General features: G+C 49.2%; 2 protein-coding genes across 2 annotated transcripts in view; one reads left to right on the top strand and one right to left on the bottom strand.

Annotated features, from left to right (window-relative positions):
- Positions 1–8,500: 8,500 nt before the first annotated feature.
- Positions 8,501–25,458, top strand: RNF169 (ring finger protein 169). Its single transcript, XM_063306006.1, has 6 exons — positions 8,501–8,745; positions 12,338–12,414; positions 14,642–14,785; positions 17,044–17,156; positions 18,386–18,482; positions 19,779–25,458. The coding sequence occupies exons 1-6, from the start codon at positions 8,502–8,504 to the stop codon at positions 20,937–20,939; spliced, it is 1,836 nt and encodes a 611-aa protein (XP_063162076.1). The 5' UTR covers position 8,501; the 3' UTR covers positions 20,940–25,458.
- The window catches only part of PPME1 (protein phosphatase methylesterase 1), a 170,904-nt gene continuing 158,696 nt past the window's right edge, over positions 14,008–26,215 (bottom strand). Inside the window, exon 14 of the mRNA XM_063306009.1 lies at positions 14,008–14,104. Within this exon, the coding sequence (XP_063162079.1) occupies position 14,104 (1 nt within the window). The 3' untranslated portion in view covers positions 14,008–14,103. The remainder of the gene's footprint in view (positions 14,105–26,215) is intronic.

Genomic DNA, 26,215 nt, shown 5'->3' with positions numbered 1-26,215 from the left:
ACTTGGGAAATAAAAATGGGATGGGGGGATACGTGACTTAGTAATAGCACTGGTAAAAAAAAGTTATGGCTTAGTAGTTGATGGCAAACTAAATATGAGCCACCTGTGTGATGTAGCTGAAAAAAAGGCAAATACAGTTTTAGGCTGCATCAGCAGGTGTATGATTTCTAAAGCGCAGGATGTAGTCATTCCCTTGTGTTCAGCTCTGGCCCGGCCCTACCCTGGCAGCTGTGTTCAGTTCTGGGCACATTAAGAAGGCTTTAGAGAAACTGAAACAGGTTCAGAGGAGGGCACCAAGATAGATCAGGGAACTGTAAGCTAAGTCCTATGAAGAGAAGATGAGGAAGGGAGATGATGATCTTCTTCAAATAGCATACCAAAAGAAGCCCAGGCCTGATCTCCGTTGTCCCCACATGCATGATACAGTATAACCCAGTGTTTCTCAACCTTGGCAACTTGAAGATGCGTGGACTTCAATGCCCAGACTGAGAGCGGAGTTTATTTTAATTATTCAGGGTAATTATAATTATGGAAGGCCAGTTCAAATCCCGGCTGACTGACTACAATTTTATTTTGGCTTTTTTTTTTCTCTTATGTAATATAGAGAAGATAAGGCGTGGCTGTTTCTCCTTGTTCAGGACTGCAAGTTTTCTCCTGTAATTTACGTCACACGGTTTTGACGCTATCCGAGCACTTTGATTTGAATCATTAATCAATCAAGGAATCCATTTAGAGGCAGATGGCTCATTAACAACACGTGCTTCCTGCCCTGTTTTCCATGAAAAAGGAAAAGGACAACCTGTGCATTTTGATCGGGCGTCACAGTAATAAGTTATGGGACGCAAGAGGTAGAGGCAGATCCCACGCTGAGAAAAGCACTTATCCTGGATCGCCCAAGGGATCATCCTTTAGGATGATCAAGAGGTACGTCAGAAGAACCTGCAGAAGACTAGAAGAGGATTCTATGCCTCACAGCAGCCTTACCCAAGCTAGCATTCATCCAGTGAGTTGGACTACAACTCCCATTCTTCCCAGCAAGTATGCAGGTAGTCCTCACTTAATGACCATTCATTTAGCAATGGTTCAGACTTATGATGGTGCTGAAGAAAATGACTTACAACCGGTCCTTGCACTTACGACCGTTGCAGCATCCCTGTGGTCATGTGAACGCCACTTTTTACCTTCCCAGCTGGTTTCTGGCAAGCAAAATCAATGGGGAACCCTGTGGTTCCCTTAACAACCCTGGGATGCACTTAACAAAGGTGGTGATTCGCTTAACAGCCACCACAAAAATGGTCATAACATCAGGTCCAGATTTGCTTAATGACTGTGTTGCTTAGTGACCAAAATTCTTGTCCCAATTGTGGTTGTTAAGTGAAGACTACCTGTGGTTTATAAGCAGCAAATCAGCATAGAAATTTGACGGCCACTGTCATACAATAAAACCAGTGTTTCTCAACCTTGGCAACTTGAAGCCGTGTGGACTTCAACTCTCAGAATTCCCCAGCCAGCAATGCTGGCTTGAGAGTTGAAGTCCACACGGCTTCAAGTTGCCAAGGTTGAGAAACACTGTTCTAAGCCGATGCAATTCTACCCCCAGGATAAAACCCCACAACTGCACAATTCCTATCACAGCTTACTGAAGGGGTTGAACCCCACTCAATAAGACGGCTATGAATGTGTGATTTGTCCTCATATAAGACAAAACAGGTCATGTACTGCCTCCTGGTGGTCTCTATAAGTCAAAACACCAGACCAAACATACACTGGCACTGTGTGAAAGTGAAGTTCCCCATCACCACCCCAAGAGGGTGGGCAGAAGGCGTGCAAAACCTTGCACAGGGGGCATGACGTGATGTAACATCAGTATCTCTCTTCTCGGATGGACTGGGAATACTGTTTTGATAGATTCAAGATAAACACTTCCCTGAGTTGAACTCCACCACTGTTGACTACATGGCCACAGCCCTAGAGTTTTCTTGGCAAAAACAGAAGTGCCTTGTTTGGTCAACTTTCCAGTTGAGGCCCACAACCCTGGGATTTTCTGGTGGTCTCCCATCCAGGCACCAACCAGAATAGAGCTTTCTTAGCTTGGTAGGATAAGTCAAGATCAGCTCAATACTGCCACCTACTGAGACATATGTCCAAACTCAGCTGAAGTTTTTGTCTCAGACTCCAGAGCAGTATTTCTCAACCTTGGTGACTTCAAGATGTGTGGACTTCAACTCCCAGACTTCCCCAGCCAGCTATGAATTCTGGGAGTCGAAGTCCACACATCTTAAAGTCACCAGGGTTGAGAAACTCTACTCCAATGTTTGAGTCTCAGGATGCTCTTTGTGTGCATCCAGCCACATACTAGCCAAATGCACTGAAGTGTAGCACATTTTGTGATCCTGTGTGGCTAGTTAGGTAAACTCGAAAACTGAGTCAAGCATGCTTCAGTTAACTATGGGAAAGCTTGTTGTGTGAACCCAGCCAGAATCAATTTCATAAAAGTCTGTCCTCTGCATAAAAGTTACACTGGGGGGCTACTCTGAAATATAGTCTGCAGGAAGCAGAAATTTTAATTAGGCATGGTCTTTTCCAGACTTCCTCACTGTACAGGTAGTCCTTGCTTAACAACCACAATTGGGACCGGAATTTTGGTTGCTAAGCAAAACAGTCATTAAGCAAATCCGACCCAATTTTATGACCTTTTTGTGGCAGTCGTTAAGCAAATCACGTGGACTGTCATTGATTTTGCTTGCTGGAAGCTGGCTGGGAGGGTCGAAAATGGCAATCAGATGACTGTGGGACACTGCAACGGTTGTAAATGCAAACTGGTAGCCAAGCACCCGAACTGTGATCATATGACCTCGTGTGCACTGAAATGGTCATGTGAAGGCCAGTCATAACTCGTTTTTTTCAGCACCGTCATAAGTCTGAACCATCACTAAATGAATAGTTTAGATGGTGACCATGCTCACACAATGGAAGCCCTGCCACTTCTTAATGCACACTGCATGGTCAATCCTGACCCATTGAGTGACCATTCATCCATTCACACTGTGCGGGAGCAGGCTGTATTTTCTGTATTTTCACCTAGAAAACCACATGGATAGAAAATATAAAAAATCTATCTACATGGTTGCTAGGAGTTGAAAACAACTTGATGGCAGACAGTGGTGATCAAGGATGGGTGGAGAGACATGCAAAAAAGGTCCTAAAGTGCCAGCTGGGTCACTCTTATAAACGCGGGTGCCAATTCACTCAGGCCTTGAACCACCTTCCCCAACGAGGTGCGGTCCACATTTTATTAGGATTGCAATGTCCTGGCTATGAATTTGGGGAATTTCTTGAACGTACCAGCTGAAGAAAGCTCCTTTAGGATAAAGAGAAATCCTCCCTCCCCCCACTTTTTAATTTTTTTTTCTCTTCTACCTCAGCTCAAGTGCAAGCCTGCTGACAGGGAACCCAAAATATGGACTCGGAAGCAATCCTCCATAGCAGATTTATATAATCCAGGCCAGCCTTTCTCAACCTTTTGACCCTGGAGGAACCCTTGAAATACTTTTCAGCAGGGCTGCAACTGGGGGGGGGGGCAAGCGGGGCATGTGCCCTGGGCACCGCGCTGGGGGGGCACCAAAATGGGCCCAGAATCCATGTTTGCCCCGGGTGACACAGACCCTAGTTGTGGGCCTGTTTTTCAGGCCTTGGGGAACCCCTGCCCATTCAGGCTCCAAGATAGGCCGGAAGTTACAAAATTATCATATTCGTTTCATGGGTAGGCCTGTATCTGTGCATTCAGTGTTCTTCAACTGAAGATAAAGAATGAAACTGACCTCTCTAAGGTGAAGTTGCCCAAATTTGAAATAATTTTTAAAATACATCGTGATCTCCCAGGGAACCCCGACGGACCTCTCGCGGAACCCCAGGGTGCCGCAGAGCCCTGGTTGGGAGACCCTGCCCCAGACCCTTCCCCTGATCGCTCCACATCAGTGGAAATGTTGAAGCCATGGATCGCTCTGCCGGAAGGCTGCTCAAGCAGACAATCCAAAAGGAAATTTTCTTTCCCATCTTTGCTGCTTTTCTGCAAATTAGAATGTGAACTGAATGGCCTGAACACATTTCAAATCCACTCTTTTCAACAACTGTGGAAGAGGTGGTCAGAACACTTATTCCATAGGTGTTCAACTTCAATCTGCAAGTCCCAGTATTTCGTAATTTTTTCCAATCGTTTTTCCGATTATAATAATTTTTTCCAATTATTACTATTATTATTATACTCCACAGCGTGAAATCACAGCTACCACTCGGCGTAGTTCATGTGCGGGTCCAAGAAGTTGGACCTTTTGTAACTGACAGATGGAAACGTCGTCAACGCCCAGATTTTCTAAGTGCCGTCCAAGTTTTTTTGGACTGGCACCCTAATATTATTGCTACCTACACAAGTTCTGCCAGACAATTTTGACTGGATTTGGTGCTTTTTACTAGTGGATCCTTCCCAAGAATCTAGGATAAAGATATTGGAGTCCATTGGAGTTAGGTAGCTAATGAATTTAAATTAATAATATTTTCTTTTAATCTGTTCAATCGTGTCCAAGTCTCAGAGACTGCCTGACAAGTCCCTGCAGTTTTCTTGGCAAGGTTTTTCGGAAGTGGTTTGCCATTGCCTCCTTCCTAGGGCTGAGAGAGAGTGGCTGGCCCAAGGTCACCCAGCTGGCTTCATGCCCAAGGCAGGACTAGAACTCACAGACTCCCGGTTTCTAGCCTGGTGCCTTAACCATGACATCAAACTGGCTCTCAATAATATTAACAATAATAATAATAGTAGTAGTAGCAGTTGTTGTTGTTGTAATATATCTCCTATTCCAAGTAATCTTCAGCAAAGGATCGTTATCTTGTCGTGGTGCTGGAGCTTGAGCACCTCAGTGATGCCATGAGCTAAACCGTGAAGGGCCACCCAAGACGGGAAGTTCATGACAGAGAGGTCAGACTAAATGCGATCCCTGGGGAAGGTCATGGCAACCCACCCCAGTATTCTTGCCGTGAAAACTAAATGGATCAGCACAACCAGAGATATGTCGGTATACCATCGGAAGATGAGACCCCCAGGTCGGAAGATGGTCAAAATGCTACTGGGGAGGAACAGAGGATGAGTTCAACGAGCCCCAGACGTGATGACGCAGCTAGCTCAAAGCCGAAAGGACGGCTAGCGGCCGACGGTGCTGGTGGTGAACGGCGAATCCAATGTTCTGAGGATCAACACACCATTGGAACCTGGAATGTAAGATCTATGAGCCAGGGCAAATTGGATGTGGTTGTTGGTGAGACGTCAAGATTAAAGATAGACATTTTGGGCGTCAGTGAACTGAAATGGACTGGAATGGGCCACTTCACATCAAATGACCACCAGATCTACTACTGTGGACAAGAGGACCACAGAAGAAATGGAGTAGCCTTCATAATTAATAGTCAAGTGGCTAAAGCAGTGCTTGGATACAACCCAAAAAACGATAGAATGATCTCAATTCGAATTCAGGGCAAGCCATCTAACGTGACAGTGATCCAAATATACGCCCCAACCACAGATGCTGAAGAAGCTGAAGTAGAGCAGTTCTGTGAGGATCTGCAGCACCTGCTGGACAACACGCCTAAAAGAGATGTTATTTTCATCACAGGAGACAGGAATGCTAAGGTGGGCAGTCAAATGACACCTGGAATTACAGGTAAGTATGGCCTGGGAGAACAAAACGAAGCAGGACATGGGCTGGTAGAATTTTACCAAGACAACTCACTCTGCATAACAAACACTCTCTTCCAACAACCTAAGAGACGGCTTTATACATGGACTTCACCAGATGGACAACACCGAAATCAGATTGACTACATCCTTTGCAGCCAAAGGTGGCGGACATCTGTACAGTCGGTAAAAACAAGACCTGGAGCTGACTGTAGTTCCGATCACGAACTTCTTCTTGCACAATTTAGGATCCGACTCAAGAGATTAGGGAAGACGAACAGATCAGCTAGATATGAGCTCACTAATATTCCTAAGGAATCTGCAGTGGAGGTGAAGAATCAATTTAAAGGACTGGACTTAGTAGATAGGGTCCCGGAAGAACTCTGGACAGAAGTTGGCAGCATTGTTCAGGAGGCGGCAACAAAATACATCCCAAAGAAAGAAAACCAAGAAGGCAAAATGGCTGTCTGCTGAGACACTAGAAGTAGCCCAAGAAAGAAGGAAAGCAAAAGGCAACAGTGATAGGGGGAGATATGCCCAATTAAATGCAAAATTCCAGAGGTTAGCCAGAAGAGATAAGGAATTATTTTTAAACAAGCAATGCGTGGAAGTGGAAGAAGACAATAAAATAGGAAGGACAAGAGACCTCTTCCAGAAAATTAGAAACATTGGAGGGAAATTCCAGGCAAAAATGGGTATGATCAAAAACAAAGATGGCAAGGACCTAACAGAAGAAGAAGAGATCAAGAAACGGTGGCAAGAATATACAGAAGACCTGTATAGGAAGGATAACAATATCGGGGATAGCTTTGACGGTGTGGTCAGGGAGCTAGAGCCAGACATCCTGAAGAGTGAGGTTGAATGGGCCTTAAGAAGCATTGCTAATAACAAGGCAGCAGGAGACGACGGCATCCCAGCTGAACTGTTCAAAATCTTGCAAGATGATGCTGTCAAGGTAATGCATGCTATATGCCAGCAAATTTGGAAAACACAAGAATGGCCATCAGACTGGAAAAAATCAACTTATATCCCCATACCAAAAAAGGGAAACACTAAAGAATGTTTCAGCCCAAACCGGTAGCTCCAACAATCCAGATTAAGCAGGTTGTGTGAATGCAGCTAAAGTGCTTAATCTGCTATCCAGCTGGATGGCTTTGAATCCGGGGGAGTGAAGTTCATCCTACGCAAGACCTAACAGAGGCTTTTAGGATAACAATATATGACAGCCTTTCTCAACCTTTTGACCCTGGAGGAACCCTTGAAATATTTTTCAGGCTCAAATACAGGCCAGAAGTTACAGGCTTGTTATATTCGTTTCATGGGTAGGCCTGTATAGATGCGTTAACAGTGTTCTTAAAACTGAAAACAAAGAATGAAACTTGCCTCTTTAGTGTGAAGTTGCTCAAATTTGAAATACTTCTTTAAATAAATCGTGATCTCCCAGGGAACACCTGGTGCCTCTCGCAGAATCCTGATTGAGAAACCCTGATCTATGAGGATGAATGGCTTGACACAACATGCTAACCCATAATGTGACTGACTGATTGACTGATTATGGGCCATCAAGTCATTTTCGACTCCTAGCAACCACATTGTTGTTGTTTATTCGTCCAGTCGCTTCCGACTCTTTATGACCTCGTGGACCAGCCCACGCCAGAGCTTCCTGTCGGTCGTCAACACCCCCAGCTCCCCCAGGGACGAGTCCGTCACCTCCAGAATGTCATCCGTCCACCTTGCCCTTGGTCGGCCCCTCTTCCTTTTGCCCTCCACTCTCCCCAGCATCAGCATCTTCTCCAGGGTGTCCTGTCTTCTCATTATGTGGCCAAAGTATTTCAGTTTTGCCTTTAATATCATTCCCTCAAGTGAGCAGTCTGGCTTTATTTCCTGGAGGATGGACTGGTTTGATCTTCTTGCAGTCCAAGGCACTCTCAGGATTTTCCTCCAACACCACAGTTCAAAAGCATCCATCTTCCTTCTCTCAGCCTTCCTTATGGTCCGGCTCTCGCAGCCATACGTTACTATGGGGAACACCAGCAACCACATAGCTACCCATTTATACTCACCCATAATGTGGCTTGCTTAATATTAGCCCACGTTTAGGGATTAGTACAGTATATTATGTGAACCCATCTCGAAGTCTATTACGTACAGAGATATAAATAGGCCTAGTTAATACAACCCACTTAACCTGATTGGGGAATGAACCCATTTCCGGGGCTACCCCAGTAAGGATCCAGAAGCAGGGCGCCATGTGCTTTGCACAACGTGACACCCAACAAAAATCAAGCCAAGTTAAATCTCACTGAGCTTCACACGTAGCCTCTCCGACGGTAGCCACTGGGTCTTGGGGAGGGCTACCAGGTCTGGGCTACAAAAAAATCTGGACAAGCCGGCTTTTGCAGCCTAAATCTGGCAGCCCTAGGTGTGTTGTGAGAACCCAGACACGCTATGCACGTCATTCGCGCGCGTGCGTAAGGAAGAGAGAGAGAGAGAGAGAGAGAGACGCAGTGGTATACACACATGCGGCAAACATGCGTGAGAGAAAGGTAACGGCACACACACGTGCGACAGACACGCGTCCCTCCGGCCTACGGAGACACGCGCGTCAAGGGCAACCGGCGAGGCGGGGAAAGGTGCGGCGCGCGCGAGGCTCGGGGCTCATGAATATTCACGAAGGGGCGTGGCTACCCCCCCCCCCGGCGCAGGGCGCGCGCCGCCGGGGCGTTCATGAATATGGAGGAGGGGCGTGGCCGCCCCGCTCTCCTCCCGCCGGGAGAAGATGGCGGCGGCGGCGGCGGCGGCCGTCGGGCCAGGCGGGCGGGCCGCGGGGTCGGCGGGGCCGCCGCTACGACGAGGCCGGGGCCGGCGGCGGCACGAGGCCGGTCCCGCGGAAGACGAGCCGGCTCCGGCGGGCCCGGCGCGGCGCTCGGGCCAGCGGGAGGGCCCCGGCCGGCCGCTGTGCCACAGCCGCCCGTCGCCCGCCGGAGAGCCGGGCCCGCCGCCGCCCCCGCGGGCCCAGCGAGGTGCGTGGCCGGCGCTGCCCGCGCGCGGAGCGCCGCGTAACGTGTGAACGGGTGGAGACGCGCGTCGACGTGGCGGGGGCGGGAAGGGCGATCATTGGCTGCCTGGAAGGGGGAGTGGCCGCTGGGCCCGTGTGAATGCGGGCCTCCCCTTCCCGGTTCCCCCGAAGGGGGCCGTTTGAGAACGGGGCGCCTGCGACCCCCGGACCCATCAGCCGCGGCCAGTTGGGCTCCGCATTCCAGCCCGGAAGCGCCCAAATGCCGTTAGAAAAAGGGGCGGAGAATGACCTGCTCGAGTAGGGAAGGGAAGGATCCGAAGCCTGGTGTCCGTCGTTCCTGAAGTGGTCGTGGGGATGCGACAGAGGCCGGTCCGATGGGTGCGCTTGGACTTGCCCCCGGCGAACCGGGGTTAACGCTTGCAGACTTGACACGCTGGTCGGTGTGAATGCTGCCCTTGTCCCCCCCCCGCAAAGGTGCATCTCTGTCTTCCCCTAAGGTGGGAAGAGGCTGTGCGGATTTGCAGATCTTGCTTGGAGGGGAGTCTCGGTCGCAAGCGGAGATTCGCTGCTGGGTTGTGCGCCCAGAGAGTCCATCCTCATGGGGGACTGACAACCCCTCTTCGCATCTGCTCGTTGTCCTAAGCTCTGATACGCTTGCTTTATTTCAGGATGGAGTCTCAGGCGAACCTGGCTAATTGTGGCTTGTAGAGCTCAGAGAGTGTCACAGGAGGGTGGGGGACCCTCTCCTTTCAACAAAGATGCAGGTCTGGGGGAAGGCCGGGGTTGTGAGCTTTAGCAGGGCAGAGCCTGGGCAGTGGCTGTGTTCACACAACCTATGGAACCAAGTCCAGTAAAGACTCAGCAGATGCTTTAGGCCATGCTGGTATTAGCCTTGTTGAGACATCTGTGGTTGACCCAGTTAGGTTTGTTTATTTTTTTTTTTAATGGCTCTATTGTCATTGCCTTTATATTGTTGTACCTGGATGTTTTCTAGGCAAGCCCCAGCACATTCTAGATTGCAGCAGTGCGGAAATAGGTTTCATTAATTAATCAATTGATTGACGGGCTGATTCAGGAGTCAGGGTAAGGATGTGGTGTGAACACAGACAATATGGATGGAGGCTTCCTTCCGTGGTGCAGGAGAAACTATACCCAAGGTGGACTTCCATTCACGCTGTTCCCTCTACGGGACGGGGACCTGTGTGGTCACGATGTTTGAGTGGAGCAGTGGCAAACGATCCAGTGCGCTTTGATGTGTTGGATGGGCCTGCTCACAATGCCTCACCCTGATCAAGGCTGGCAGGAGCTTAAAGCAGGCATACTCGGTGGATGCCCGTCTGTTCTGTCCTGTGTCCAAATCCATGCCCCTGATAATGGGCTGCCTAAAGCATGTGTCCGGCCTTCATCCTGGGATTGGAAAGATTGAAAATCTTGCCCTTCCTGAGGCTATGTGCTTGTTCATTACTCCTGGTACTAAATGCTGAGCTGGGCTGGTGAAATTGTAATGGAAGTTACAGTGAGTTTCGGACCAAACCGAAGGGTTAGAGCAGTGTTTTTCAACCTTGGGCCCTTTAAGATGGGTAGACTTCAACTCCCAGAATTCCCCAGCCAGCAAAGCTGGGAGTTGAAGTCCACCCATCTTAAAGGGCCCAAGGCTGAAAAACACTGGGTTAGAATGAAGATGGGTGTGAAGAAGCAAGTGTGGTGCATTGTGGTTGCTCTAACAGCGTCAAGATCATTGTGGAGGGTAGACTGGGAGGTTGGACCCTTGCAGCGTTATCATGCCCAGGCCCACTTCCCCAGATCCAAACAGAAGCAGGAAGCAATTATGTGGCAGTTGATAAATGTTCCAATGGGCTTGGGCGTGCCAGACGTCTGTTTGGGGAGGAAGAGCCGACTGGGTCACTAGTGGGAACAACACGCAGCGAGAGGAAGGTGATCCCTTGCGTGGAACGAAGGGAACAGGTGGAACAGCATATTTCCAACTTTACTAGCAGCCTTTTTTCCTTCTCCTGTGTTGAAAGGACTTCCACAGTTCTTCCACCTTGAATCACCAACACGGGCCTCAGAGGCTTGTGCATATCAGCACATGCATTCAGAGGTGAACAACATGTTGACTGGCCTGGGGTTGAGTACTTCCCTGCTGGATTGCACATGTGTCTGAATGTGCTTGGGAGCATTGACCCTGAAAAGTCACATTAGACTTTGTTCATATCTCTGGAGATACCTCTTGCACACCAAAGGTAGTCCTCGACTTACGACCATTTGCTTAGCGACTGTTCAAAGTTATGATGGCACTGTAAAAAGTGACTTACAACCGGTCCTCGCACATACAACTGTTGCGGCATCCCGGATTCACTTAACAACCCTGTGATTCACTTAACAGCTGCAGTGACTCACTTAACAACCACAGCAAAAAGGTCATAAAATCAGGCGTGACTCACTTAATGACCACCTAGGTTAGCAACAGAAGTTCCAGTCCCAATTGTGGTCATAAGCTGAGGACTACCTCTACATAAGGGGATAGAACTGGGCATTAACTGGGTGTGTTAAGATGAGGAAAAAGCGTTGCTCAGAAATTAGCAAGGGAGGTGTTCAGTGGGATTAGAGACCATCTTTGGGAAGGCTTCCTCCCCCTTGACTAACTCTGGCCAGATCTCAGTGTTGGGGAAGGGGGATGCTCAGTGTAGCAGCTGCAGGGAGGGTCTTTCAGATGTTCTGGCTAAGGTCCTGTGTAAGGGTCTGTCCTCCCTGCTGGGTTCCACCCATCTTGGTTTATGTCAGCTGGATTGTCTAGGCCCCACCCTGTCATCGCCCCTGAGTTTTTGCAGTTGGACCTCCAGAATGGAAGGACGAGGCCTGCGGGTGACGGAGTGATGCTGGTGGCCCAAATCTGGCCAGGGTCCCCAGCCCTTGGCAGGGATCTCTGGGCACATTCCGGACTGAGGGCCGCCCACTTTTTCCTCCTGGGCGTCACGGCCATGTGCTTATATTTGAAAATAAACACGCCCCTGTCATCTTGAAATCCCTCCAGCGTTTCACAGCCTCAGCGCTGCGCGTGGAACGTTTTCTTCCTGCTGGCTGGAGAGATGGCGCAAACAGCTGACTGGGTGCCCAGCCTCTTTCCACGCGGGCGGCCGCCGCCTTCTCTCGCCTCCCTCTGTGGGTCTTTGGGGGGTGACTTTACCCTCCGTCCCTTTGCGGGAGTCCCCTTGGCCAGGTCGCCACTTGACCTGGCCTCGCTCCACACGAGCGGGTGTGACCTCTGAAGCGGTTGAAGGCACAGGAGGTAAAAACCGGGCCTCGTCCTTTCTGTTAGCAGGACCTTGACGAGGGTGGTGTGCGTGGTTTCAAAGTGGCTGCCTGGGGGAAAGAGCCTTGCCCCAGCGCTGAAGTTTGACTTGGGTTTTGCAAAGTTGGGGACTGTGTGCTGGGTCCTTTTTAACACGCGGCTGCTCTGTGGATTTGTGCGTTCGAGCTGGGGCCGGTGAACGAAGAGCCGCCCTCTTCCGTGGGATAGCTGCAGGGGGTTGCCTTTTGCAATGTGTGCGAGGGCTCGGAATGCTCAGCGTCTGTCCTCTTCCTCTTGTTTGCAGACTTCATCTTCAGAGCACCCATCACGTTAGCCAAGCACGGAGAAGTTCACGAGGAATATAAAAGCCACTTGCAAAAGGTACACTATGCAGGGGTGTCTCGCCGTAACTTAGCTTTCTGGACCAGCAGCTCTCGACATTGAACGTGGTTGGTACAGCGGCCCCTTTGGCTTCCCGAGGCGTGCACACTAGGGGTTGTTACGTGCTTGTAGAGCAGCGCACAGCCCAGCTGCCAAAGAGATGCCGCTTCGACTTCTGTTGAAAGTGTTCGAGGCACGTTTGCGCGTGCCCCTGAAGTGAGTGTGCTCTTCCCTTGAAGAGAGAATAGCGTGGGGCACAAGGAATGAAGTGCAAATGCCTTTCGCAGCACTGTTCAGCTTTTAAGAAATACTCGTGTTAGTCTACTGCAGCAAAACAACAAAAGGATTTTATGGCACTTTAAAGACTGTAACTTTAATCCAGTATTATTTTTTTCCCCAAACTTGGCAGCTTTAAGTTGTACGAACTTCAACTCCCAGAATTCCCCAGCCAGCATGGCTGGCTAGGGGATTCTGGGAGTTGAAGTCCACATATCTTAAAAGCTGCCAAGTTTGAAAAATGCTGCTTTAGTTTTTGCCTTCTTTTTTTTTCTTTCAGTATTGCTTTAGTTGTATTTTATTTAAATTGGTATGATAAATTTTTTTCTCTTTGTGTTATTAAACAAAGGCAAAAAAGACTATATATTTATTATCGCATCCTCTTTCCTGATTCACAGCCCATTTTATTTATTTATTTATTTATTTTATTTATTGATCAAATTTATCACCGCCCATCTCCCAAAAGGGACTCTGGGCAGTTTACAATAAAACAAAATAAAAATTTTGTCAGATGTGTGGTATTTAGCCTTGAAAAAGGAAGATCATCTATCTGGACAGTGATGACAGTGATGGCAGGGGACAAAACGGTGAACAGAGAGGTGGGAAAGAGAGGGAATTGACTTAGGACCATCAGCAAAAACAGCAATTGGGTGTGACTGTTGAGTAGCTGGTTAACGTGCATACTGTGATAAGACAGCTTGGCCTTTAATTCCTTAAAAACAGTGTTGAGTTTTCTGATGAATTCTAATTCTTCTGCTTTGTGCTGAAGTCAAGGGTGGCTTCTTAAAACATACAGAGTGGCCTTGGGAATTGGAAGGTGCCCTCAACTTCCGATTTTCCCCTACCTCCCGTTGGCATTTCCTCCATTCCTTCTCTTCTGATTAAATGGATAGCAATCTATAAAGGACCTTTTTTTTTTCTTCTTTTTTTTTGGTGCCTTAACACTGACTCCTAAAGACTTCCTGCATTTTTCTTGGCAGGATTTTTAGAAGTGGTTTGCTCTTGTCTTTTTCCTGAGTTGAGAGCACAGGAGTGGCCCAAGTTCACCCAGTTGGCTTTGTGCCCAAGGCAGGACTAGAACTCACTGTCTTCTGGTTTCTAGCCTGGTGTCTTGAACCATGACACCAAACTGGTCCTCCTACAAAGGCCTAAGCAGCAATAAAAGTACCAGCCTTAAAATGCACAAGGCTTCATCACAGGTAGTCCTCGCTTAACAACCATTTGTTTAGTGACAGTTCAGACTTACAACGATGCTGAAAAAAATGACTTACCACCAGTCCTCACACTTAAACCGTCGCAGCATCCCCGCGGTCACGTGATCTCATTTTAGGTGCTTGGCAACTGGTTCACATTTATGACCGTTGCAGCGTCCCGTGGTCCCGTGGCTGCCATTTTCGACCTTCCCGACTGGCTTCTGGCAAGCAAAGTCAGTGGGGAACCACACGATTTGCTTAACAACCACGTGACTCACTTACCACCCACGGTGATTTGCTTAACAACTGCTGCAAAAAAGGTCATAAAAGAGGGTCAGATTCACTTAGCCACCAAAATTCCAGTCCCAGTTGTGGTCATTAAGCAAGGACAACCTGTAAAGTCTGAGAAGGTTATTAAAACACTTAAAAGAGAGGAAGCAGCAGCTACTTGTGAAATGATGGGAGGAATTGTGGGGACTTCCTAACCCTTGTGTCCAGAGGGAACAGGTTAATTAATTCCTTGCCAAATGAACTCAGGCAGTTGACGGTCAGCTGCTGCCAGGTCTCCTGGCCCTGAAATGTTGAAATTATCAATTAGGTTTGGATAAAAGCATTAGAAATCATAGGAAATTATTGCCCAGCAAGTGAAAGACAGAGACATTAAAAAGGGACTCCCCGTTTACACAGTGAGCCAAGATTCTCGTCTGAGGACCTGTTGCTCCCTTTACAAAACCATCCTCGTGTTTGTTTGTTTCTAGCTGAGAGATGAAAAATGGCAAGAAGAGAGAAACCCGGAAGACTTGATTCACAGGCTGAGGGTGGAGGACGCTGAAGCTGAGAGGAGGAGAACAGATGATCAGAAGAAAGAGGAGTCCACAATGGCGAAAGGGACGCAAGGCCGTGTGAGTGGCCGGTGCCTCTGCGCCGTTCCGTTGCCAGGCAGGCTGTGCTCTTCCTCTCTCCTCCCCCAGATGGCTCGACCAGGCTTGACGCATATTGGCCATCACACATCTGGTGGCTGAAGCAGAAGGAAACATCTGGCTCCAAAGAGGAAGCAAAGGCTGTCTTGGGCAGACCCGTGAAATGGGCTGATTGTAACTCCCGTAATTCCTGGTCTGCGGGGCTGTGTTCAAGATTCCCTTTAAGGGGAAGCAGCGTACAGATGCTTCAAACCACGGGCCACTTTCAGCTGGGTGGACTTCAATTCCCAGCATTCCCCAGCCAGCATTCTGCCCATAAAAAGTAGGCAGAGCTTTGATTGCGTCAAAGTTCCATCTGGCACCCCTGGGTTTTGGGTTGGTTGGTGGGGGCTGAAGTCCACCCATGCTGGCTGAGGAATTCTGGGAGCTGAAGTCCACCCATGCTGGCTGTTCAGTCCAGTCTTCCAGGGAAATCTGCAGTGAAGAATCTGGGGCAGCTCCATTTCACCATGGAAAGCTACAGATCTTGATGGTCATTCACATGGACTGACTTCTCCAAGAATGTCCATGGCTTGCTGTCTCACTGCCGCTGATTGAAGTTTCCAAAGAGAGATGGGTGGGCAAATATGTATGTTTGTGTGGGGTAAGAGAGAGGCCAGGGTTGTATTAGATATCTGCAAAACAAACCATCTTACTTCGGAGCAAGGGCCATTGAATTCAGTGGGACGTATTTCTGAGTATAGGTAGTCCTCGACTTACGACCACAATTAGGACCAGAACTCCCATCACTAAGCAAGGCAGTTGTTAAGTGAATCACGCCTGATTTTACGACCTTTTTTGCCATGGTTGGTGAGCAAATCACTGCAGTTGTTAAGTGAATCACGTGGTCGTTAAGCAAATCCGGCTTCCCCCATTGACTTTGCTTGTTGGAAGCTGGCTGGGAAGGTTGCAAATGGCAGTCACACTACCCTGAGCTGCTGTGACCATCGTACATACATGCCGGTTGCCAAGCGCCTGAATTTTGATCACATGATCGCAGGGATGCTGCAACGGTCGTATGTGCGAGGACTGGTCGTAAGTCACTTTTCCCAGTGCCATCGTAACTTCAAACAGTCACTAAACAAATAGTTGTAAGTCAAGGACTTTTCTGTATATGCGAACAGTATCCCATAGTTACTGTTTGGCAGAATTTGGAAGAACAGGAGAAACAAACTTTGCAGTTCTTTGAACCGTTTCTTTATATAACGAAGTTATTGTTGACCAGAAGATGTAATTGTGCCCTCCCCTCCCCCCACCCCAATGGATCTATTTCAAAGGGGATTAGATCATTTTATGGAGGATAAGATTCAAGGGATAATCACCCTTGAGAGCCAGGGAGCCTCTTGATCTGCAGTGGAGGATGCTACTTGTGGGCTTCCCCTGGTCACTGCAGAAAATCTGTTGATTAGGTACATCTTTAGCTGGTTCAGGATGATAGTTTTTATGAGACTGAATTAAACTCTTAAAATTCCTTTACATTAGAGCAGGGTTTCTCAATCAGGGTTCCATGGCCCCCTAGGGTTCCACGAAAGGTCATAAGGAGATCGTGATTTATTTAAAAAATTATTTCAAATTCAGGCAACTTCATATTAAAGAGGTACTGTAAGTTTCATCCTTTATTTTCAGTTTAAGAGCACTGTTCGTGCATCTAGACAGGCCTGCCCATGAAACGAATAGAATAATTTTGGAACTTCTGGCCTACATTTGAGCCTGAATGGGCAGGGGTTCCCCGAGGCCTGGAAAATATTTCAAGGGTTCCTCCAGGGTCAAAGGGTTGAGAAAGGCTGCTTTAGAGGAAGCCCTGTGGATTTTAGAGGGAAACATGCTGTGTGATTGCATCTGTACAGCATCGCCATCTAAGGATACTGAGTTGTTAAGAGACTTCAGTACCAGATACAAGATCTCAGTTCGGTCCTTCCAGTCCCAAGCTGTCAGCTTCCTTCCCGCTTTTGGTCATTCCTGATTGCTCCAGTGTTTAATATCTCGCCCATTTCCTCGCTTGCTTATTTATTTATTTATCCATCAAATTTGTGGGCCACCCAACTCCAGAACGATTCTGGGCGGCTTGAACCAGTTTTACAGCATATGGCCTTTAAGTCCATCCGCTGCAGTACCCTTGGTTCAGGTATAGTCGCTGCTCCCCTGTTGTGGGGTGTTCTGTTGGTCATACTCACCCCCTGATTTTCTTTGGTTGCTGGCAGCTTCCCGAGTGCCTCTCCGATTCCGAGAACGAGGAACCATTCCAGGGCCGACCCGTGTATCGGTCGGCGTTTGTCTCCAAGGGCAGCGCCTACTCCCTGGCATTGCTTGCGGGGTAAGTTTCCCACGAGATTCTGGTTTAACTGTAGCAGATGATAGAAAAAAGGAAGTTGGTTTCCGGAAGAATGGCTAACTAGACTGAGGGAGTGTGCCTCGCTGTCTGGAATAGTTTCCAGTTCAAATTAATTCCTATGTCAGATTTATTTTTTGGCTTCGAAGTACATCTGACACAGAATTTAATTTGAACTGGAAGCCATTGTTGGATTACAAACATGGAACCATACAAATCGAGGGAAGTAAATATATAAATAAACAGGCTTGTCCTGCTTAGCTTCCAAGCCCAGACAAAGTCAGCTTTAGACGTGCAAAGAGGTCCAGAATCTGTCCTTGGGAATAAATTGCAAATTGAAAGCCGTCTGGTACAATGCCTGAGAGTTTGGGCAGCAGAATTACTGAGGCCTGGAGGTTGCGGGGTTCTGGCTCTTGTGGAGGCAGTTGAACAACGGTCCCTATTTATTTATTCACGTTCGTTTTTTATCCCACTGCAATCTCTTGGCGGTTGCAACGTAACAGTAGGAACACCAGCGATAGAATTAAAACAGCATGCGATCCAAATCCCAAAATAGGAACAAAAGTAGGAGAGAGAGAAATAAGAACAACAAGAGGCACAGGTGAGGTTTCCGAAAGGCTGTCTAAAAAAGCTCAGGTTTTAGCAATTTCCGAAAAGCTGTCAGGGAGGGAGCCAATCTGACCTTGGCGCTGCATGCCAGGAATTTTGACTGTATCCAGTTTTTCAACTGCTTTTTGAGTTATAATTTCCAAAGGAGGTTACAGTCCAAGAAAGATAAGTATATCAGTGAAGCTCATATTGTGTCTGTGTGTGTGTGTGTGTATAGTTTTTTATCCTGCCTTTATACTTTATAAGGAACTCAAGGCAGCGAACATACCTAATACTCCTTCCTCCTCCTGTTTTCCCCACAACAACAACCCTGTGAGGTGGGTTGGGCTGAGAGCGCGCGACTGGTCCAAAGTCACCCAGCCTGCTTTCATGCCTAAGGCAGGACTCGAACTCACAGTCTTAAATATTATTTTAAGAGTGACGGAACCAGCTCAGACAGTGCGTATCTCTTTGGGTGTGTGCTAGAACCTTCCGTTTCCTTTTACCCTCCAGATGAGTTGAAGGTGTATCCCAGAGGAAATGGCAATAATGGCAATAAGGAAATGTTGCATCACTTAAATAATCTTGCTGATGTTGCGCTCTTCCCCTTTCTGCAAAATCTATAGGAATTTTAGCTCCCAAGTCGAACGAAGCCAAAGTTGCAACGACACTCTGGGGAATCGATCGAAGAGCCGGCAAAGATCAGCTCCTGTTAGGACAAAGGTATTGATTGGCTTGCGTGGAAGCGCGGTAGAGGAAGTCCTCGTGGTCTAAAAATGCCTCGAATCTTCCTCCAGAAGAGTTAATAAGAGGATATTTACTCTAGGTGTTTGGATGCATTGTGTGATATGCCCACAAATGGTTATGTCCTGCTGCCTCTTCCCGAATAAGGGAGGAAAGGTATTATCAAAGTTGGCCTTAATGTAGAGCAGTGTTCCTCAACCTTGGCCACTTTAAGATGGGTGGACTCCAACTCCCAGGGATCCCCAGCCAGCCATGCTGGCTGGGGAATCCTGGGAGTTGGAGTCCACCCATCTTAAAGTGGCCAAGGTTGAGGAACACTGGTGTGGACCCTCCTTCCTATGAGGTTCAGCAGCTGATCTGTGAACAGAGGGCCCTGCTGCACATCCCTGCCTCTTGAGCATTTCAAGAGAGAGCAAGGAGCATTTCTAAGTCTGTACTCTGCAACGTGTTTTAGTACAGCAGAGGTCACTCAACTGTGGGCAAACCAGAGTTGGAAAATTCAGGAATGGGGATATTAGAGCTAGGTTTGATTTTGGGGAATGAGGCTTGTACATTCCAACCTCACTCGTGCCTTAGATTTTAAGACTCTTTTGGTGCCACGAAAACTGTCCGCTTCGAGGGCGTGTGACTGCCGAAAGATGTTTTGGAGGACATCTCTTGGTTCCTAAAGGCATCTCTCCATACCTCTCTATCACAAAATTATATTTAATTATATTTAATAATTAAACATTTCATTATGTAAATTTGTTGGAAAGGCTATGTTAACTGACACTGAGATCCCTCTCCCTCTTATACAGGTAGTCCTCGCTTAACTACCATTCACTTAGCAACTGTCTGGACGGTGCTGAAAATACTGACTTACAACCGCTCCTCACACTTACGTCCGTTGCAGCATCCCCACACTCACATCATTGCGCTTTGGGCACTTGGCAACCGTCACACATTTACGACAGTTGCAGTGTCCCATGGTCATGTGATTGCCATTTTCAACCTTCCTAGCTGGCTTCTGATAAGCAAAATCAATAGGGAACTGTGTGATTTGCTTAACGACCATGTGGTTCACTTACCAACCATGTGATTGCTTAACGGCCACAGTGATTCACTTAACAACTGCTGCGAAAGTTGTCATAAAATCGGGTCCGGATTCACTTAGCGACCTAAATCCTGGTCCCAATTGTGGTCATTAAGCGAGGACTACCTGTACATCATTCTGAATTCACGATCCCTTTTCCGGCACCACAGCAGCACCCCTGACCGAAACGGCTTGTCTTGCAGGCGAACCCCTTAGCTGGTGCCCCTGCTCCCCTGGTTGGGGTCCTCTCCTCTACGCAGAACAATCGCTGCCTCTCTGCTCCGGACCTGACGGCAGAGAAGCGCCTCACCTCCCACCCGGGGTCTTCGTTCCCCCCTCTCTCGCAGAAGCAGGAGCGCTCGATCAGCCCCGAAAGCAACGACAGCATCTCCGAGGAGCTAAACCACTTCAAGCCCATCGTCTGCTCACCCTGCACCCCTCCCAAGCAGCTCCCAGACGGGCGCGTGCTGAGCCCCCTCCTCATCAAGTCCACCCCCCGGAACCTGACCCGCAGCCTGCAGAAGCCGACCACCTATGAGGCGAGCCCCTGGATCCTGAAGAAGTGGGAGCAGATCCTCCAGGAGCGCCAGATCAAGAGGACTCTCTCCAAGGCCACGCTGACCTCCTCAGCCCCAGAGCCGGGGGAAGACCCACCGGCCCCAAACATGCCCGTCGTCCTCGCCAGGGAGCCGCTGCCAGTGTCCAGCGACGGATCGTTGCCTGACCCCCTCTCTCCCGCCCATCCAGCAAAGCTGGGAAGCTCCGGGAACAGCAGGAGAGGCCCCGAGGCCTCAGCCCTCCTGGCAAGGCCCGCTGAGAAGCCCCCCAACGGCGGGGTTTCCAAGCTCTCCGATGCAAAACCGGCTTCCCGGCCGGCCGGCTCCTGCCTTCGCCTCGATGCCAAAACAATCGCCCGGAAGGTCGTCCGGGTCAGCTCCGCCTTCGCGGAGAACAACGGCACCCTCGGGGCTCCGGCTGAGGGGAAGCTGCGGAGACGCTGGGGCGAGGGCGAGCTGTGCCACTTCCCCAACGGCCTCCGCCTCGAGAGGGGGCTCGGCGAGGATGCCCCTTCTCTGCGGCGGGGCCAAAAGCGGCCGTGCAAAACCAAACACCTGGACCCTTCCATCAAGCGGCCAAGGCCGGCAGCCGGTCGCAAAGGCCCCACGGCTGCCGACCCCCTACGGAGGAAGAGGCGGCGGCAGCGGAGCGGGGCCCAGCCGAGGCTGCCACAGGAGGAGGCGGACCGGCGGCTGGCCCTGCAGCTCCAGCGGCAGTTCGAGAGGGAGGACCGGACAATGGAGCGGCAGAAGGGGCGTGCCGAGCAGTATTTCCTGCGGTCCAAGAACACCACCACAGCAAAGTAGCGCTTAGTGGACCGCGGGGCGTTTTGGAGATCGCCTGAAATGATCATCCGTCCTGCTGGTGGAGTCATCGGGACGAGGCGTTCTCTCCGGTTCGTGCCGGAGCCGAGTGGAAGCCCCCCTGGAGCCTTCTCCCCAAAGCTGGTTCTGAGGGTATAAATCTCACTCACAGATAACTCCCCCCCTTAATCTGTCCTCACCAGGAGGACAGATCTGGGATGCCTGTCGAGCCACCGTTCTTGGGATCCTAGTCAGTTAACGGTAACGGGTGAGTAGATGTTTGTAACTTCAGGAGCAGCCCTTCGTCGAGAGGGGGTCAGGTCGCAGAATTGCAGATCCGCAAAAATCTATTTAAATCTCTAATATATGATTAAGTCTCCAGATGAATGAATTGGCACTTGCTTGCTTTGAGACCAAGCTGACAACCACGGGCCAGAGAGAACCTTTGGCTGGTGGGCGTGGTGGCGTCCCCCCCTTGGACCTCCAGCCCCATCAGCTCTCCTCTAGGAGTCCTTGGTGTGGGGCTGCGTTGCCGGAAGCCCGGCCAGCAGTATAAAAATGCAAAGCCTGGTTTGTGGTGGGCAAAGTGGGAAACGAACAGTGCACTTAGCTTTTTCTCACCAACACGGTGTTTCATTAGGTTCCGCAGCCAGGCTCAACATCCCTGGGATAGAAGCAGTGAGGACAGATCCCCCCTCTTAAGTTTTTCATGCCCAGATTTATGCACAGACCTATTCTGGGGGATGAGACAGTTGTGGATTCCTCCAAACTACTTTTTCAGTATTTGTTTTTCGACATGGTCGAGCCCCTCCTGAGCTAGTTCGCCGTACCGTGAGAAATCACTGTTTTCTGGTGCCCGAGAACACAATTAACCTTTGTGGCTCTACCAAATCAAAGGCTTCTTTCTAAAAAAAAACCCTGCAAGTCTCGAATGGGAGATTTGCTCCCCGGTCCCTCTTCTAAAGGGACCACTTGGACAGGGCGGGTCTTGGAGCACTTCATCAGAAGCAGCACAGTTGGCTGACCATGTGGTATTTTGAAGCTGTTGGTGGCCAAACTTAAGAAGATCCTGGGAAGTAGACCCAAAGAAGCTTTTTGTCAAGGAGTTAGACTCACGAGATCTCCAAAACCAGGCTGCATTTCAGAACCACCCTGGCCCTTCATGAGTCTCTTGCAGGCCAGGGGGTTAGTCTGATTGTCGCTCAGAGGCGGGAAGCAACTCAAACACTATACCAGTGTTTCTCAACCTCAGCAACTTTTAAGATGTGTGGACTTCAACTCCCAGAATTCCCCAGCCAGCAATGCTGGCTGGGGAATTCTGGGAGTTGAAGTCCACACATCTTAAAGTTGCTGAGGTTGAGAAACATCACTCTATACCCTTGAAAGATCCATCTTGTACCATCTGTACTGTGTAGTGTCCACCTCTTACCCTTGCTTGGACCAAATTGATCTGACGCGTGAAGCGTTCCCTAAAATTTGTGTCCGTTATGTAGGGAAAGGATTCTCTTGCTGCTCTGCATTCCAGTGGACTTGGAATTATGTCCGTATTCGCTTTTGCCCACGTCACCAGGATTGGGGTGACACTCGGTTCAGCCTTTGCCATCTGCACCTAACCCCCAGCCAGCCCATATCTGAGGCCCTCTACTGCGTTGTGACTCTGACCCGTTGGTAAGAAAAGGAGGTGGAGGAGCAGAAGCTGGTGGCCTAAGGACGTCAAGATCTCGTCAGAAAGAATTTTAGTTCAGTTCTGTTCTGTTCAGTCCTGACCAATCCAGAATGGCTTTCTGAAGTGGCCTAAATGTTTATGCATGTGTGCAGGGAGAATTTTATGTTGCATTAGATAGTTTGGATGAGTCAATGAGCGTGCCCCAGTGGGAAATCTAGAGCTATCCTCTTGGCTTTATTTTTGTATGGAAAAGTGCATAATCACCCAATTCGGGCACCTTCCTTCCGCACACTTGTGGCGAGGGTACCACTGCAGTGTTGCCTCTACATACCGAATGCTTGCAATCCAATTTGGCCCTTAAGACACTGTGGGATGGTGTCCTGTCCATCATTGGCTCCCTCCTTGGAGGGGAAACAAGGTGGGGGTCTCTTTTCCCTCCAGGATCTGATGCCGCCTCTTTCTGAAGTTGAGTCAGAAGGATCAAGGTTTAAATGTTGGCGAGAGAGCAGTAGGATCTAAGGAATCTGAACTCCACTCAGCCGGGAGATCATTTAGTTTCATTCTCTTGGTTCAAAAAGTCTGGAGAAAGGACAGAGCCCGGCCTTCAGACAGGCAAACGGAATTGCCCCGTAGAGCTAGTTACGTTTTCCCCCTCTGGCCGTGGCAAGCAAAGCACGTCCTTCTGCTTCCAGCCGCAGTAGAACAGAGATCTATCTATGTGCTGTCACTCACTGCTGTGAAAAGGGCATGTCGGAAAGGAGCTACGTTTTTTTCTCCCATCTTACTGGTACTGTATACCTAAAATGGAGTTATTTGCACCAGTGGTAAAAGTGAACACCCGCGGCACAGATTTGGAAAGTGCTTTTCATACACCTGTTGAGAGGGCTGAATCAGTGCTAGGTGTGCCACAGTGGGGGAACATCATGTGCCGGTTAGGCCTTCCCAGCCAGACCCTTTCAGAGGTGCTGGGACCGCGTTTCCCAGAATTTCAGAAGAGCGTAGGATTGGGCGGGGGGGTTGCCATTTCAGTGCATCTGAAGGAGACCCCGTTGTGGGGAGGGTGGTTCAGGTCCCACCAGCCTCCAGAAAGCTCTGCTGGAGTCGAACCAAAGCTCTGTCCACGGGATCGTAATCTGAATGGGTGCCGATGGTTTTCCCCCAGTATTTGCGGCTTGCTCAGTGCTTGCCGTTGCAGAAATCCCTGTGGAGACAAAGTAGTGCATGAAAGAGGGTTGGTGGGGGGAGGGGGCCAACCTGGACTTTATGCTTGAGAGGAAGGTAAGGCCAATATCGGTGCCCTGGTAAAGGTCTCAGCAGGACTGATTTCCTCACTGTTTTCCCAGTTTCTACGCCGCTCCAGCCCAGAGACCCTGAGCGGCTTGTGTATCTTTTCAGCTAAGTGGACAGCTGAAAATCCGTTGGGTGAAATCTTTGTAACTTCTCCGGGTAGCTCCTTCTGGGGAACTGAGGGCATTGATTGTTCCCTTGGAAAGGTGGGTGCAGCCAGGCCGTACGTTATCGAGGTCAGTGTTTCCCAACCTTGGCAACTTGAAGAGGTGGGGACTTCAACTGGCTGGGGAGTTCTGGGAGTTGAAGTCCCCAGCTCTTCAAGTTGTCAAGGTTGGGAAACACTGCTCCAGACTGACCTTTCCAGCAATGCCACCAAGCTCACAGAACGAGTCCAGCTGAAGTCCACACCTCTTCAAGTTGCTGAGTTGGGAAACACAGCTTTAGAGTTCTATCAGCCTGTTTGCTACCCCCCGACATGAGAAGTCTTGCCAGCATAATGCGCATCCATTCTTAGCTTGGCAAGGCCTTTGGTTTGACTTTAAAACCTTAGATTTTATTTCTGGCCCTGTGACTTACTCGAAAGGATAGCTATGCATTCTGCCATTTTCTGGGCACAGGTGAAAAGTGGGGGGGGGGGAGACATTTGGACAGGACTCAAGTGACCACAATTGCCAAAGACGGGAGCTGACCCGGAAACTTTGCTCTTAACTTTTTTGGAGATCCTCCAATGGCAGAAGAGGCGCTGCAAGTTTCCTTGGTCAGTTGACCAAACGTGAGGGTAAGAGGGGAGGGCAGTGTGCCAAAAGATGGGCTTTGTCGTGAGACAATTGTATTGCATCTACCCCATACCCATCAGTGTTCCTTCTCTCCATCTGCCTTGTGGGGCCGTGTCGCGGAGTGCCCTCCGTGGAAGGAAAGTACAAGCCTTAAAGACTGTCATGAATGGATTTTTAAGGAACAGTCTGGACCTTGGAGCATTGCTTCGGAGAATGCTAGCCAAACCTGCAAGGAACGTGCTGGCGTTTTGATTTCTATACTTCCGGGAAGATGCCGTCCGAGGACAGAGCACGGTCCCTTAGGCAATGCTCCTTGCCCCAAATCTGGGCGTGGGTGTGGGCAATATTGCGCTGTGCACTGGATCCTCTGAACCCCCCACTGGCACCCTCACCTTTCTAAATATGGTATTAGAGAGGAGTCTGATGGGAGACAGGCTTCCTCCCCAGCTGTCAAAAAACACCGTGCGCAGGTATGGCGTTAATTATCCACTATGCAAATGACAACACCTTTTGGTTATAAATGATGGGGTTTTGCGCATGCCCATTTGTACCTGGGATTTGCTGTCAGATGGTTTCAGGAGAAATAAAGATTGCTGCATCGCTCTACTCCCTTAATCCCGTCATCGATCCACCCTGGTATGCTTTAAATCATTTTGTGCTTTGGTGTCTATCCTCGGCTTGGTACCTGGAAACCAGTGCAGTCCAAGACAAAGCGTCACTTTTGGAACTTCACCTGAATCACCGTGGCTTCATCAAATGTTTTGATAAAACAAATCTGTTTACTGAGAAATGAATTTGTGTCCGTGTGTTTATTAGTTAAGGTTCGTGAGTTGTCCTGAACTTTATTACAGAGTTCCTTTTGTGAGATGTTTGGAAACTATTGCAAGTTGGACGGGATTAAATGGTGATCCTTTAGTTTGGCCAGTATTCTGATTACACGTAGTCCTCAATTTATGACCACAATGGGGCTTGGAACATTGGTCACTAAGCAATGCAGTCATTAAGTAAGGCATCAGGTGACCACGCCTGATTTTACGACCTTTTTGCTGCAGTCGTTAAATGAATCACGGGCGATAAGTGAATCTGGCTTCCCCCATTGATTTTGCTTGTCAGAAATGGGCTAGGGAGGTTGCAAATGGCAAGCACGTGACTGCGGGACGCTGCAACCATTGTGCGAGACGGTTGCCAAGTGCCCAAACTGTGATCACATGACCATGGGGACACTGCAGAAGTGTGAGGACCAGTCATAGTCACTTTTTTCAGTGCCACCATAACTGAATGATCGCTAAACAAATGGTTGCAAGTTGGGGAGTACCTGTATAATACAGCAATAGGTGTCAAACTTCACGCTGTAGCTCGATGACCTATGGCCAGTCCTGTTGGCGGCTTTCCTAAGACACCGACTTTCAGCCGTCTCGTCTGGTTGCACGGGGAGCGGTTTCTTCTGGGGACAGACCAGCAACAGACCCTTCCTTCCTTCCTTCCTTCCTTCCTTCCTTCCTTCCTTCCTTCCTTCCTTCCTTCCTTCCTTCTTCCTTCCTTCCTTC

Source organism: Candoia aspera, chromosome 5 (genome assembly GCF_035149785.1).
Source record: "Candoia aspera isolate rCanAsp1 chromosome 5, rCanAsp1.hap2, whole genome shotgun sequence".
Lineage (NCBI taxonomy): Eukaryota > Metazoa > Chordata > Lepidosauria > Squamata > Boidae > Candoia > Candoia aspera.
Note: the sequence above shows the minus strand (reverse complement) of the source record. Positions and strands in the feature narration are given on the sequence as shown.